General features: G+C 43.3%; 1 protein-coding gene across 1 annotated transcript in view; it reads right to left on the bottom strand.

The window, feature by feature from the left end:
• The window catches only part of AVEN (apoptosis and caspase activation inhibitor), a 185,602-nt gene extending 169,949 nt beyond the window's left edge, over window positions 1-15,653 (bottom strand). The window contains exon 1 of the mRNA XM_017960494.3: window positions 15,251-15,653. Coding sequence (XP_017815983.3) covers window positions 15,251-15,499 — 249 coding nt within the window. The 5' untranslated portion in view covers window positions 15,500-15,653. The remainder of the gene's footprint in view (window positions 1-15,250) is intronic.
• Window positions 15,654-16,273: the final 620 nt, after the last annotated feature.

Here is a 16,273-nt window from a genome sequence, read left to right as displayed (position 1 = left end):
TTATTCTAAATGTGATGGGAAGACAGATCTACAGAGACACAAAACAGGCAAGGTTTAATCTGACCATCTTCCTCATCCTCGATCTCAACCAAAAAAAAAAAATGACTTTCAAATTCAGAGCAAAGCCTAATGTTGAAATCTACTTCATCCTCAGTTCTAACAGATCAAAGAGAAATCAATACAAAGTGAAATCACAAATGTATGCATGCATTTATTTATCTTAGAGACAGGATCTTGCTCTGTCACCCAGGCTGGAGTACAGTGGCACAGTCATCTCTCACTGCAGCCTCACACTCCTGGGCTCAAGCAATCCTCCTGCCTCAGCCTCCCAGGTAGCTAGGATTACAGGCATGCACCACCATGCCCAGCTAATCTTATTTTTATGCATGTCCTCATACCTCTCCAAACACACACACACACACACTTTAATGAAGGTATGTCAAAGGAGCACAGGAGCCAACTGAAGGTGCTCCCAATGGCCAAAACTGGAATGAACTAGAGCAACAACAAAAAGTAGTATTGGGTTGGAGCACACAGCATGAAATAAATATCCATGAGTCCATACTAGTAAAAATGATCGAGTAAATACATAAATGAGGTAGACAAATCTCCCATATAGAATTCCAAATAATTTATATATAGACACTCCACCCTCAAGGAAGGTGCTACCCAGTGACTTCCTTCCAAAGGGTGCCATGTAGAAAGCGGGGCAGGGTGCAGGCAACAAGTAACTTTACAGTGCAGAAACCTGACAAATAACTACTTCATGCAGGTGATCAAGGTTTACATCAACAGGAATAACGCATGTTGACAGTGTGTGGATGGAGGCGCATCCTACAATATACCTGACCAGTACTCCTCAAAACATCAAGGTCACCAAAAACAAGGAAAGTCTGAGAGACGTGACAACTACATATAATGTAGTATACTTTGATCCTGAAAGAGAGAAACGATGGACGTTAGGTAAAGTCCAAGGAAACCTGAATAAAGTATGGACTTTATTTAATAATCATATATCGATATTGGTTCATTAATTGTAACACATGTGGCATACTAATGTGAGATGCTAATAACAAGAAAAACTGGGTACAGAGTAATTGGGAACTTTCTAGACTAGTCTCTCAATTTTTTTGTCAATCTAAAAATGTTCTTAAAAGTCTGTAAAGCTTAATAAATACATATATTTTATATATATGCAGAGAGTGAGTGTGTGTGCCCTGCGGCATACATGCTCTGAAACCACAGACCTTATAAAGTCAATCATCTTATCCTATTGCTATGAGTTGCTTCAGCTGTTACAACAATGAGACAAAAATTAGCTTCTAGTCAAGTACACAATTGAGATGCTGGGCCTTTTACTTTTGCTGAACGAGCACCAGCTGCACTCTACCTAACTCTTAAGTATATGGGGACATCCAGAAAACATTTTTGCCTCTTTAAATAAGTTCACAATAACAATATCAATAATCACTATTATGGGGGAAGTGGGTTTGGTGATAAAAAATAAAGCAAATATTACACAGATTTTAAGTCTGAATAAAAGTGTGAATGCTATATCCCAGAGCTTAAAAGAATCCGTAAGTCAAAAATGATGGTCCAGTTGTAGGCTAAATACAGGTGTGATAAACCTTATTTAGTTCAGACACTTGGGCGGAGGGTTAGGGGGGCTGTTCATGTGAATATTTTAGGGGGGGAAATGAATATGTTTATTATTGACCCATAGAATGCAATTCTTGTTTTTCAAAAGAAGACATGGGTTTAAAAGGTTGAGAAACACAGGGCATGACTCCTCCAGAAAAACACAGGCTAAAAGATAAGAACTCCAAAAATTTTCAAACCGAAGTTCACTTGTATCTTTTTTACTGCTTTATTAAAGATATCAACTTCTACCTGTGATAGGCAGAATTCCAGGTGCCTCAAAGATGTCCATGTCCTCATCCCCCGAATATGAATATGTGAGACTGCAGAGCAAATTGGAATTAAAATTGCAGCTAGGAATCAAGGTTGCTAATCAGCTGACATTAAAATAGGGAGAATATGCGGGGTTATACAGGTGGGCCCAGGGAATCACAAGAGTCCTTAAAAGCGAAAGAGGGAGGCAGAAGAGGAGAGAAAGGGAAAGAGATGTGACCAAAGAAGTAAGGTCCGAGGCATGCTATGTTTCTGGCTTTGAAGGCGGAGGAAGGGGCCAAGAGCCAAGGAATTGGGCAGCCTCTAGAAGCTGAAAAGGAAAGGAGGCAGATGCTCGCAGGGTCCTCCAGAAAGGAACTCAGCCCGGCAGACGCCTTGATTTTAGCCCGGTGAGACCCGTTTTGGACTCTTAAACTCCAGAACTGTAATAAACTTGTATGTTTTAAGCCACTACATTTGTGGTAATTTATCACAGCAGCAATAAAAACTAATACACTGCCTATAGAACTCCCCTGCTTTTAGGAGGCAAGTCCTTTTACCCCAACATCAAAGTGATATTTTTTTTTTTTTTTTTTTTTTTGAGACGGAGTCTCGCGCTGTGTCACCCAGGCTGGAGTGCAGTGGCGCGTTCTCGGCTCACTGCAAGCTCCGCCTCCCAGGTTCAGGCCGTTCTCCTGCCTCAGCCTCCGAGTAGCTGGGACTACAGGCGCCCGCCACCACGCCCGGCTAGTTTTTTTGTATTTTTAGTAGAGACGGGGTTTCACCATGTTAGCCAGGATGGTCTCGATCTCCTGACCTCGTGATCCGCCCGCCTCGGCCTCCCAAAGTGCTGGGATTACAGGCTTGAGCCACCGCGCCCGGCCAAAGTGATATTTTTACCACATGCAAATTAAAGGAAAGGAAAGAAGTTATCAATAAGTGTGAAGTAAACAAGAGGATCAAGAGATCAGGAACTACAAGAATTATAAGTAAACTACAGCAGAGAGCAGGCTAATCAAGTCACTCCAGGGATGGTCAGGTGATCTTAGTTAGCCACAAAGTTCATTTGAAATCTTCACACTAACCACTGTAAGAAAAAACCCAAAAACCTATTTTCTTGTGGTTAGAGAGACAGCAATCAATATTATTTGTGTCAGAAAACTAAAAAGGGACCAGGTACAGGGGCTCACACCTGTAATCCCAACACTTTGGGAGGCTGAAGCAGGAGGGTTAGGCCCAGGAGTCTGAGACCAGCCTGGGCAACATAGGGAGACTCTGTCTCTACACACACAAAAAAAGATCAGGGCATGGTAGCACACACCTGTGGTCCCAGCTACTCACGAGGCTGAAGTGGGCAGATCACTTGAGCTCAGGGATTCAAGACCAACCTGGGCAACATGGCAAAACCTTGTCTCCACAAAAAATACAAAAATTAGCCAGATGTGGTGGCATGTGCCTGTAATCCCAGCTACTCAGGTGGCTGAAGCACGAGAATCGCTTGAACCCAGGAGGTAGAGGTTGCAATGAGTCCCTGTCTCAAAAAAAAAAAAAGAAGCACTTTGCCCACAGAATATTCATTAAAAGAAAACTATCAAATTAAAACTATAAATTACTGTAAATAAAAAGGAAGGCCAAGGCACAGTGGCTCACACCTGTAATCCCAGCACTTTGGGAGGCCGAGGCGGGCAGATCATGAGGTCAGGAGTTCAAGACCAGCCTGACCAACATGGTGAAACCCCGTCTCTACTAAAAAAAAAAAAAAAAAAATACAAAAATTAGCCAGGCGTGGTGGCGGGTGCCTGTAATCCCAGCTACTTGGGAGGCTGAGGCAGGAGAATCGCTTGAACCCAGGAGGTAGAGGTTGCAATGAGTCGAGATTGTGCCACTGCACTCCAGTCTGGGCAACAGAGTGAGACTCCAGCTCAAAAAAAAAAAAAAGGTGGTGAGGCTGCGCGCTGTGGCTCATACCTGTAATCCTAGCACTTTGGGAGGCCGAGGCAGGTGGATTACCTGAGGTCAGGATTTTGAGGCCAGTCCAGCCAACGTGGTGAAACCCCGTCTCTACTAAAAATACAAAAATTACCTGGGCTTGGTGGTAGGAGCCTGTAATCCAGCTACTTGGGAGGCTGAGGTAGGAGAATCGTTCGAGCCCGGGAGGCAGAGGATGCAATGAGCAGAGATCGCACCACTGCACTCCAGCCTGGGTGACGGAGTGAGACTCCGTCTCAAAACAAAAAAGGGTGGCATTTGAGGTGAGCATGTGAAAATGAATAAGATTCTGAAATATGAAGTGTGGGAGGGAAATGTAATTTACTACAGTTTTGGTTGCAAACTATAGAAACCAACTCTGGCTAATTTAGGTAGAAAAGGAATTTACTAAAAGAATTTCTAGTAGCTTATAAAATCGACAAGAAGTTTAGAGAAATAGGCTGAATAAAACAAGCAGGAAGCAGGCAGCTGAGAAGCCAGCCACAGGAACAATCAGAGAAGTAGATTAGAGTGGTTAGGATGCCACGGTAACTGCCACAGTGAAGACTCTCTTAAGTGTCCTTTCATCTATACGTCATTGCTCAAGATTCGAAGCCTAATAAAGGACGTTATTGGGTCATCTGGTGAAACCTCTGTAAGGTTAAATAGAATTGTAGCAAGGTTAATGTCCTGATTTTGATAATTGTGCAATGGTTATAAAAGATTTCTTTGCTTTTAGGAAATACACATTGAAGTATTTAGGGGTAAAGGGGTATCATATCCACCACTCAAAGGTTCAGAAGGAAAAAAAAAATTGTATGTGTGTGTTTTTTTGGTTTGGTTTGGTTTTGTGTGTGTGTGTGTGCGCGCGTGGAAAGCGGAGGAAGGAGAAAAAGACAGGCAGTGAACCTGTCCAAACTCGAGTGATCATCTTGCCCCACAAAGCCCGCGTTGACACTTACCACACATGACACCACATAATCTCACCACCCAGAGATAATCCCGACGGTTTTTATGTGCATTGTCTTGCCTACTGTCTTCCCTACTTTTATAATAACAATATGTTTGTAGAATCATCTTTTCAAATTGGAATATGTCTATGCTTCCGATAATACACGACAGTAAAAAATATGAATGAAGGAAAGACAAAGTTCTATATAATCCCTATATTTTCCCTACTCCAAACACAGATTAACAGTTTGATATTATTCTTCTACCCTTTTGAGAGTTTTAAATGCATACATACACCTTATAATTTTCACATACTGTCATTTTTTTTTTTTTACTTAAAAGTCTTATGACATCTTCCCAGTTTTATGAGAAAAGAATCTACATCAAATGTTAAGGGGAAAATTAAATTTTTTTTTAAAAAACTGTTTTAGGAACTGGGCATGGTGGTTCACGTCTGTAATCCCAGCACTTTGGCAGGCTGAGGCAGGGGGATCACTTGAGTCCAGGAGTTCAAGACCAGCCTGGGCAACATAGGCAGACCCTGTTTCTACAAAAAAAAAAAAAATTGAAAAGGAAATGATTTTTAAACTTTAGGAGTTGTTTACATATTCATAGTATTACTGAGTTTAAATAGAAAAGAAGCAGCAAAACAAAACACAATACTTGGGAATGGAGTGAAGAACACTAAGGGAAAATAGGAAGCCAAGCTTTGTCTTTAGAACAATACTCATTTTTTCAACAAGGTTTGCTCCCAGAAAAATCATAACTTCCTTGGAAGGACTTGAAGTGTAATGTATCTGTAACAGGGATTAAGACTTCTTCAATAACATAAGACTAATCTTTAATTAGCCCAAATATTGAACAGAGACACTCTATTTTATTATCAACCTTGTAGTAAAAGGAAAAAATGATGTTGAAACATTCTAGTCCTCAATATCATGAAGCCAGCTCACAAGAATGTGAACTCTAGATTCACAATAGAACTATAAATTCCAAACTGGGCATGGTGGCTCACACCTGTAATCCCAGCACTTTGGGAGGCCAAGGCAGGCAGATCACTTGAGGTCAGAAGTTCGAGACCAGCCTGGCCAACATGGTACAACCCCATCTCTACTAAAAATACAAAAATTAGCCAGGCATGGTGGCACATGTCTGTAATCCCAGCTACTCGGGAGGCTGAGGCAGGAGAATCTCTTGAACCCAGAAGGCAGAGGTTGCAGGGAGCTGAGATCATGCCACTGCCCTCCAGCCTGGGTGACAGAGTGAGACAGAGTGAGACTTCATCTCAAAAAAAGAACTATGAATTCCAAATCCACTATGTAAATAAAATTCACATTGCATGAAACTCTTTGAGAATACTAGGTTTGGGGGGGTTTTCTTCTTTCGTTTTGTTTTGTTTTGTTTGAGACAGAGTCTCGCTCTGTCACCCAGGCTGGAGTGCAGTGGCGTGATCTCGCCTCACTGCAAGCTCCGCCTCCGGGGTTCACATCATTCTCCTGCCTCAGCCTCCCAAGCTGGGACTACAGGTGCCCGCCACCTCTCCCGGCTAATTTTTTTGTATTTTTAGTAGAGATGAGGTTTCACCGTGTTAGGCTGACCTCGTGATCCGCCTGCCTCAGCCTCCCAAAATGCTGCGATTACAGGCATGAGCCACCACGCCCGGCCTGGTTTGGGGGGTTTTGTTGAGACACAGTCTCAGCTGTCACCCAGGCTAGAGAGCAGTGGTGTGATCATAGCTCACTGCAACCTCCAATTCCTGGGTTAAAAATCTTCCTGCTTCGGCCTCCTGAGTAGGTGGGAATACAGGCGTGCACCACCGTGCCTGGCTAAATTTTTTGTTGTTGTTGTTGACAGGGATCTTGCTTTGTTGCCCAGGCTGGTCTTGAAATCCTGGCCTTAAGCAATCCTCCCACCTCACCCTCCCAAAGTGCTGGGATTACAGGTATGAGCCACTATACCTGGCCTAAATATTTTTTAATTTTCCCCAAATGTAACTGTGAATGGTCCTTTCAAGCCAGAAATTATAGAAATCCAAAATAGATGACTGTATTTGTTTCACAGAATATACATCTATTGGCCGGGCGCGGTGGCTCACGCCTGTAATCCCAGCACTTTGGGAGGCCGAGACGGGCGGATCACGAGGTCAGGAGATCGAGACCATCCTGGCGAACACGGTGAAACCCCGTCTCTACTAAAAAATACAAAGAAAAAAAAAAAACTAGCCGGGCGAGGTGGCGGGCGCCTGTAGTCCCAGCTACTCGGGAGGCTGAGGCGGGACAATGGCGTAAACCCGGGAGGCGGAGCTTGCAGTGAGCTGAGATCCGGCCACTGCACTCCGGCCTGGGCGACAGAGCCAGACTCCATCTCAAAAAAAAAAAAAGAAAAGAAAAGAAAAGAATATACATCTATTAACAAACTCTCGATGTCAGTAACTTGACACAGTTACATACAGAAATAGAAGAATCACAACACTGATAATGATAATCCAAAAGAATACATATGAGATTTTTTGTAACAGCCTATTATCCCAATTATGCTTTGCTTAGGTTAATTTGTCTTTTTGAGACAGAGTTTTGCTCTTGTTGCCCAGGCTGGAGTGCAATGGTGCGATCTCGGCTCACTGCAACCTCCACCTTCCGGGTTCAAGCGATTCTCCTGTCTCAGCCTCCCGAGTAGCTGGGATTACAGGCACATGCCACCAGGCCTGGCTAATTTTTGTATTTCTAATAGTGACAGGGTTTCATCATATTGGTGAGGCTGGTCTCGAACTCCTGACCTCAGGTGATCCGCCCGCCTCGGTCTCCCAAAGTACTGGGATTATGGGCATGAGCCACTGCACCCAGCCTGCTTAGATTAATATTAAAATGTTTGCTATACCTCAATGTAAGTTTGACTTGGTACTAAAGATATATGGATGAGACAGATTTGTATCAGTCCTTAATGGCAGGAGGACTCAAAGGTAGAATTAAGTTTTTACAACAGGGAATGCATTCTATCAATCTCCTATATATTTTTTGATTGTTGCTCTGTTTGCACACACACCAATGATGTGATATGGGTGGTAGGAAACAGCATCCTTGGCAGTGTTGTTTTCACAGGAATTGTCTTTTAAGCAATTTAAGGCTTACAAAATCAGGCTGGTCAAATTATAACAACAGCATCCTAGCAGCATCAAGGTAAAACACACACATCAATTAGTATTTCTTTTCAGCATCCTTTGACAAAACCCACTCAAAAGTGAAATATTGTCCATAACCATTATCCATGCACTGCCCCATGACACCTTTATAGAAAATTTTCAGACTAACAAAGCTGTTAATTATTTCCATCCAAGAGAAAAACTATTAAAGTATTTATTCCTGGCACCTCAACACACACATACACACACACACGGCTTCTAACAAAAGAAAAAAAATAATTCAAAGAGAACTAATCCAGTGCCGTAATAAGTTAGTCAGTAGCTTCTATAAAATAGAAATTATGATGTGTCACTATGGTCTTTATTGCTCCCTTTGATACTTCAAAGTGCATCAGGAAATAGTGACATCTGAATAGAAAACACCTTTGCAACCACTTAATTTCTAGAAAAAGGCTAGTTAAGTCATGCTATGGTGTGGTTAGGATCAAATGACCTACGTAACCTCTCTCGAGCTCACTTGCCCAGTGCTGTAAAAAGTAATCACTACTTTTTCTGAAAAAAAAAAATGAGAAAACCAACAATGACTTAGTACTACTCTTCCAGAAAACACACGCCAGTGGTATTGATTCATGAGCGAGCTATTTCCATCCTAGCAGTGGTTTAAAACAAACGCAGTAACACTATTAAGAAGGACAAAAGTGGCCGGGCGCGGTGGCTCACGCCTGTAATCCCAGCACTTTGGGAGGCTGAGGCGGGCGGATCACAAAGTCAGGAGATCCAGACCATCCTGGCTAACATGGTAAAACCCCGTCTCTACTAAAAATACAAAAACAACGAGCCGGATGCGGTGGCGGGCACCTGTAGTCCCAGCTACTCGGGAGGCTGAGGCAGGAGAACGGCGTGAGCCTGGGAGGCGGAGCTTGCAGTGAGCCGAGATCGCGCCACTGCACTCCAGCCTGGACGACAGAGGGAGACTGTCTCAAAAAAAAAAAAAAAAAAAAAAGAAAGAAAGAAAGAAAAAGAAAAGAACGACAAAACCTGGAAACCATATTCTGCAAATGATGGATAGCCAGAAAACAAAAAAGCTCTGAATGAATTCATGCAATGAACCATCTTACCTTATAAGAAACAAAGGTGCTATGATCTTATCTGTCCTCAAAACGAGTGTGCACATACCTAGGGGTTCAGAAAGATTTTCCAAGGAGTATATGAGCAGCATGTTTTTCAAGGAATCAACTTCCAGATATTCAAGATCCCCGGTCTTTCCCAAAAGCAGTCTACCCTAGAACACACCTGAAGACAGCACAACTCCTTCTCAGCCATTCTCAACCTGGCTGTATTCCCCAAGCCCCAACAATAGGACAATTTTAAATATAGATGTTAAGGAAGTGTAATTCTAAAGAAGATGTAAAATGTACTCTGCAAATCAGGTAGTTCCAATTCTTTGCTTTCAACCCAAGTGATGGAGAACCTAATATAGTGATCACTTGACAGATTCTTAAAATACTCTAAAAATAATTTTTTGGTATATAAGTAGAGATATTTAATGAACTGAGTGACACTGATATGGCAAAACTCCAACATTCCCATCTACCTATTGATGTGACCAATGTTTCTCAATCCTTACATCTATAAAATCAAAAATTGAGAAAAGAATTGACACTGAATCCTATCTCATGCAGGTAATAAGTAATGTTCATCCATGGATACTCAAACTCATTAGGGAAAATGAGACTTGTTTACAATGAAGTTTTACCTTTATGTTTAACAACTGCAAGGCTGGGCATGGTGGCTCACGCCTGTAATCCTAGCACTTCACAAGGCAGAGGCAGGCGGACTGCCTGAGCTCAGGAGTTCAAAACCAGCCTGAGCAACACGGTGAAACCCCATCTCTACTAAAATACAAAAAATTAGCCAGGCGAGGCAGCGTGCACCTGCAGTCCCAGCTACTCAGGAGGCTGAGGCAGGAGAATTGCTTGAACCCAGGAGGCGGAGATTGCAGTGAGCCGAGATCATGCCACTGCACTCCAGCCTGGGTGACAGAGCGAGACTCCGTCTCAAAAAAAAATTTGCAAATCAAAATAACTGTATATATTAATCAATGTAATCTAATTCAGTCTAAAAGAAAAAATAGCACCCAAGCCTGTAGAGTTACATAACATTTTTAAGTCAACATTTATTACAGGAAAACATGAAATGGTAACCACTAAAAGATTTTCAAGTATGAAAATATATTCTGTTGAATAAGGTTCTGTGGGGAGATGGGGAATTAAAATACAAGTAAAATAGAATAAGAAACGATGGAAATCTTCACACTACTAAAGAGTTGGGTTTTGTTTTTTGTTTTGAGACAGAGTCTCACTGTCTCCAGGGTAGAGTGCAGTGGCGTGATCTCGGCTCACTGCAATCTCCACCTCCCAGGTTCAAGCGATTCTCCCACCTCAGCCTCCCAAGTAGCTGGAACTACAGGCGCGTGCCACCACGCCCAGCTAACTTTTGTATTTTTAGTAGAGACAGGGTTTCACCATGTTGGCCAGGATGTTCTCCATCTCTTGACCTCATGATCCACACACCACGGCCTCCCAAAGTGCTGGGATTACAGGCGTGAGCCACCACACCCAGCCTAAAGAGTTTATTAATGTGATTTCTAAATGGATAAAGGCAAATATCAAATCACTCTAGTATTTAAAATCCATCCATAGCCAAGTGTGGTGACTCACATCTGTAACCCCAGCACTTTGGGTGGCTGAGGCGGGAGGACTCCTTGGGCCCAGGAGTTTAAGACCAACCTGGACAAGACAGCGAGACCATCTCTACAAAATACAAAAATATTAGTTGGGTGTTATGGTTCACGCCTGTACTCCCACCTACTCAGGAGGCTGAGGTGGGAGGATCCCTTGAGTACAGCAGCTGAAGGCAGCAGTGAGCTTTGTTCACACTACTGCACTCCAGTCTGAGCAACAAAGAGAGACCCAGTTTCTTTAAAAAAAAAAAAAAAAAAAAAAAAAATCAATTTATAAAAATTGTGTGAGTTTTATTTAAAATGTCAAATATATAATATTTTGGAAATTTTATATTTTGAAATTCTCTGATCCATTGATAAAAATGTGTTAGATATAAACTTTAAAGTACATTGTACATGGTTTCCCAAAAATTTTTTAGGCAGAATACAAGCAAAAAATTCACTTGTCTGTGTTGATCTTGAAAATATGTAAGTGAAATAGTGGTCAGTGAGAAAAGCAACTTAAAAACAGAGTATGTTAACAAGGATACGGATGCCAAAATAATTACAGTGTGTGAGCAATGGTTTGCAGCAAGAGGAGAGGTCAATTTCAGGGATTACCAAGAGCTAATCTTAAAGCAATCTTCTGTTGGGACACTTAAGCACAGTTCAGTTTCTAACCAAATTTGCTCCAGGCTTTCCGGAAAAAAAGGAAAATAAAGTCTAGAGGCTGTCATTTCAGTTTGAGCTTTAACAGGCTCTCAGTCTCTAGCTGGCTGACACGTTGCTGGTGGCTACTCTGAGCAACAATGAAGGAGCAAGGCCTTAGACACCTGCCTGTAACTGACCTGACACCATTTCTTCCCTCCAGGTTCACACAAAACTTGAATAGAAAATTACAGATTTCCCTTTTACCAAGTGAAATGAAAACGTCAAAGGCATCTGGTATTAATCACTACTCAGGCTTTATTTATAAAGCAAAAGTTTGATCAGAATCAAATGCCTCCAGATTCTACTTTTTAGTACAACTATAAACAGCTGTCTCATCTTTTATTGAATGTAAGTCATTTTAAAAGGAATATGAAAAGCTGCAATATAAATATGGAGCAAGAAAGAAAAGGTCTGCTAACACCCACAATAACTGAAGATGGTACCAATATTACCTTAAAACCTTATAACCATATTAAAACATCAGTTTAAAAAAAAAAAATCAGGCATGTGAAAGATTACTCAACAGTCCTCCACACACCCCTTTTTCAAATCTCAAAGTCATTCCAGGAGCAGTTTAGAGCAGCCGTCGAAAGAACAGGCTCTGGAGTGAAAATGCTGGGGTGGAATCCAGGCTCAGCAATTTTCTGGTTGAGCGATATTAAAAAGTTATTTCACCTCTCCTAACCGTGACTTATTTAACGGTGCCTCAGCTGTCTCATCTCACATTAAGTACTCAACAAATGTGAATTACTGTTATTACTACAGGAAGGAAAAAGGAAAAAAAATTCCAAAGACTGCCAACAGGCCTTGTCTTCTCTCTGCTAACAACCCATCACAAAGCTAAATACTAAACAATTCTAGTACTGGCAGAAGTGATGGGGGGCATTATTTATTCATTTAGTTAGCCAGTTAGTTGAGATGGAGTCTCACTCTATTGCCCAGGCTGGAGTGCAGTGGCACGATCACAGCTCACCGCAGCCTCCACCTCCAGGACTCAAACAATCCTGCTGCTTCAGCCTCCCTTGCAGCAGGGACTACAGACGCACTCCACCATGCTCGGCAGTTTTTGTATCTTTTTTATAGAGACAGGGGTATCGTTATGTTGCCCAGTCTGGTCTTGAACTCCCAGGCTCAAGTGACCTACCCACCTCAGCCTTCCAAAGTGCTGGGATTACAAGCGTGAGCCACCACACCCAGCTAGTTTTTTTTTTGTTTTTTTTTTTTTTTCCCATAATCATTGTATCTAGTACAATAATGCTTCTAGTGAGTATTCTGCGAAGAGAATTATGCTCACTCATAATCGGTGAGCTTAGAGCTCAGACCATTTACAGAAGGAATGACTTAGGAGCAAGAGACTAAGAGATGTACTCAACTTAGTACTCAACTAAGTTATCTTGGAGTATTACATAGCTATCTAGAAGTTGGTTAGTTTGATTTTGTTTTCCATTTATACGCAGTGGTCCAAAATAGAAAGCAAAGGTGTACACAAATTGGTTTCTGAAGGTGGACAACTGGTCTTCATATGGCTGGGAGTCTATTACGATTTTTTTTTCTTTTGATCATTTCAGTTACTCTCTCCTTGGGGCACAAATGCACCATGGGATATGAGAACAAGAAGGCTGCAGCAAAGTCAATCAATCTTGTCTCATGTAATCGTTAAGCACCGAAAATGGTGTCCTAGCAAGACTAAATACAAACGGTACTTCAGAATCTGAGAAATGGAAGGAACTTAGAGATGACCAATCCAAACCAAAATTAAGAAACAATTTGCCCAACATCCCTTCCTCCAGCTTTGGCTGAAAACATGATGATGAAGGGATAAGACCAACTCAACAAAAGAAAAAGCCTAAAATTTTAACAGAATGTGTTACAATACTAGCTTACATTTTTTAAAGTCTTGGATTATTCTTTCTCTTTAATGATATACCATCATGGCCAGGCGCAGTGGGTCATGCCTGTAATCCCAGCACCTTGGGAGGCAGAGGCAGGTGGATCACCTGAGGTCAGGAGTTCAAGACCAGCCTGACCAACATGGTGAAACCCCATCTCTACTAAAAATACAAAATTAGCCGGGCAAGGTGGCTCATGCCTGTAATCCCAGCTACTCAGGAGGCTGGAGCAGGAGAATTGCTTGAACCCAGGAGGCGGAGGTTGCAGTGAGCCAAGATCATGCCATTGCACTCCCGCCTGGGTGACAAGAGTGAAACTCCGTCTCAAAAAAAAAAAAAAAAGTATACCATCATTTCACCCAATTTAATTCAACAGAGATTAACAAAACAGAAGCACCTTCACTCACTCAATTCAACTTAAAGACGCTTATTAGTAAAGTCCTGTGCGCCAGACACCATAGTTAATACCAAAGGTACCATTACTACAATTGCTCTTAAAGCACGATCTCTGCAGCCAAGGAAATGTCTACTTTGTTCTCAGTAAAGTGGTGATTGGTTCACAAAAAAGTAAGAGATAAAATAGAGTTGACTCAACGGCAGCTTGATATAAATCCCAGCTCTGCCACTAGCTGTGAAACATTAGGCAAGTCAATTAACCTGTAAAAATAAAGATTACTCTCTCTATATATATATATGTATATATAAATAACATTGTATTTAATATATAATTACATACTATTATATAACATAATTCTACATTACATATATATTACATATATATAATATAGTTATAAGAACAAAATGTGATATATAGTGGCCACTAGGTTGGTCTTAGTTTCTGTCATTTCCTTAGTTTCTGTCAGTTTACACCAGGTAAACTGACCCTAAAAATGTTTTTATATCTCATTCAAGTTTTGCCTATTACCTACCTTAATCCTAACAAGATTTAAGTTTGTTACATTTAAATTTAAGTTTTATAATTTTTTTTCAGCTCTGTATTGCTGTATACAACCACTCTCTTTAGGGATATCTTACCTGCTATGCCCCTAAGATACTGTAAATACGTCAGTAAGAGCAAATTTTGCCTCATTCAGAAAAGAATTTTTTAAATCTGTGTGCATAAGAATGCAGAATATTAAGATGGTCTTGTCCTACAGATGTTAAGGAAACAGAACAACTCATAAAAAGACAGTCCTTAACTCCCTTACCTATGATTAATGCCCCCATATATATCATCCCCTGCTCCAATCTCCGAAAACTTTCCTTCTATGACTGTGTCAATAAGACCGATGATATTGCTATTAAAACTCAGAACTTGACTGCTCATTTATAAATTGAAAATTCAAAACGACAAAGGCCAGTGCTCCCTGATTTCTACACATATAGGTATGATAAAAGAGAACTACGCTATTACAAAGAACTATGCATCTGGTCCCGCCCCTAAATACTAGAGTCCAGTCGTAGGGGTCATTCTTTCATTCAACAAACTTTTTATTATGCACCTACTGTGTACTAGGCATTGCACAGATAGTGAACAAAACAGACCAAAAAATCCCTTCTCTCCTAATAACAGGAGCGTGCCCATAGAGTAAAGGCTGCCGAGGGATCGCGTCCTGGCCGCGCCTCCGTCCCACAGAGGTAATGTACACACACCCCAGCCGGCCACGGGCCGCCGAGACCTGCAGCCCCGACACGCGGCCTTGTCCTCTGGGTTCCCAATCCGGACCCTGGGGCAGGCTGGGAAACCCTCCCATCCCACCGTCTCGCGCCAGCGGGCCCGGAAGCCACGAGGGGAGGCAAGAGCACACCGAGGCGCGCCCCCGCCACCATCCGCCTGTCCCGCGCAGGCGCCGCCGCCGCCGCCGCAGGCGCCCGTCTGGCGCGCGCCTGGCACGCTCTCTTGCGGCTCTTGACTGGCGGCCTCGGCCCCAGTTGCCCCAGTTACATGCGGTCCCAGCCCCACCAGCCGTCGCCTCTTACCGGCGCGCTGGTCCCTGCGCCCCGGCCTCCCGGCTCCCGGCGGCTGCCTCGCGGGGCGCCTCCTCTTCCTCGGCCTCCGCGAGCGCCGCGGAAGCCCCGGCCACGGCCCCGGCGTCCGCCTCCGTCCCCGCCGCCGCCTCTGGCTACCGCTGCTGCCGCCCCGGGCCGCTCGCTGTGGCGGTCTCCGCCAGGCCGCCCGCGGCCGGGCCGCCGCCCGCGGCCTCCCCGAGCTCCTCGCTCCGCCTCCATCTGGCCGCCGCCGGCGGTGCTGAGCGCGCGGGAGCCGAGCCGCGGCGGAGACGCCCTGGCCCCACCGGAAGCGGGCCGCACGGAGGAGCCGTGAGCGAACGGCGCCCGGTAGCAGCGAGCCGCGGGGTGCGGGGCCAGGGATCGAGGCCGGCCGCGGCGGGGCGGGGCGGCCGGGGTCCCGCAGGTGGGGCCGGAACCGGGATCGCGGGAAGGCCGGACCGATGGGAGCTGGAAGTGGTGGGGGTCTGCAGCGGGGCAGGGGGGTTCTCAAGGCAGCAGAGATACTTGGAGGGGAGGGACGGTGTTAAGTGCAAGGACGACTCATAAAATAAAATTTGTATAATGTGAACTTTCGGATAAAAAAGATTAAATGTGTGTATTTGCATAAGAAAAGGTCTATACAAATATATACTAAAATGTTAGTGGTTAACTGCTCAGATTTCCAGTGAGTTAATTTTTTTCCTCCGTTTAATCTAATTTTCAGGAATGAATGTGTATCATTTTAAAACTATACCGAAGTCAGGGTTCAGGAGGTGTGGATGTAAAGACAGTTGGTGTCTGGTGAGAGGTGGACTACAGCACGTGGGAGAAGGAACAGTGCGAAACTGGGAGATGGCTAGAAGGGCGTCAAGGTCCTCAGCAGAATATCTGTAGAAATGACTACTATAGCTGACGTTTATTGAGCACATGAGTATTTCATTTTCGTAACAGCTCTATGAGGTAGGGATGACTGTTATCCTTATTCTGCAGTGAGGTAACAGTCTTGGAAAGGTT

The sequence above is a fragment of the Papio anubis genome, chromosome 7, assembly GCF_008728515.1.
Source record: "Papio anubis isolate 15944 chromosome 7, Panubis1.0, whole genome shotgun sequence".
In the NCBI taxonomy this organism is placed as follows: Eukaryota; Metazoa; Chordata; class Mammalia; order Primates; family Cercopithecidae; genus Papio; species Papio anubis.
This window is presented reverse-complemented; position numbering and strand designations above follow the sequence as displayed.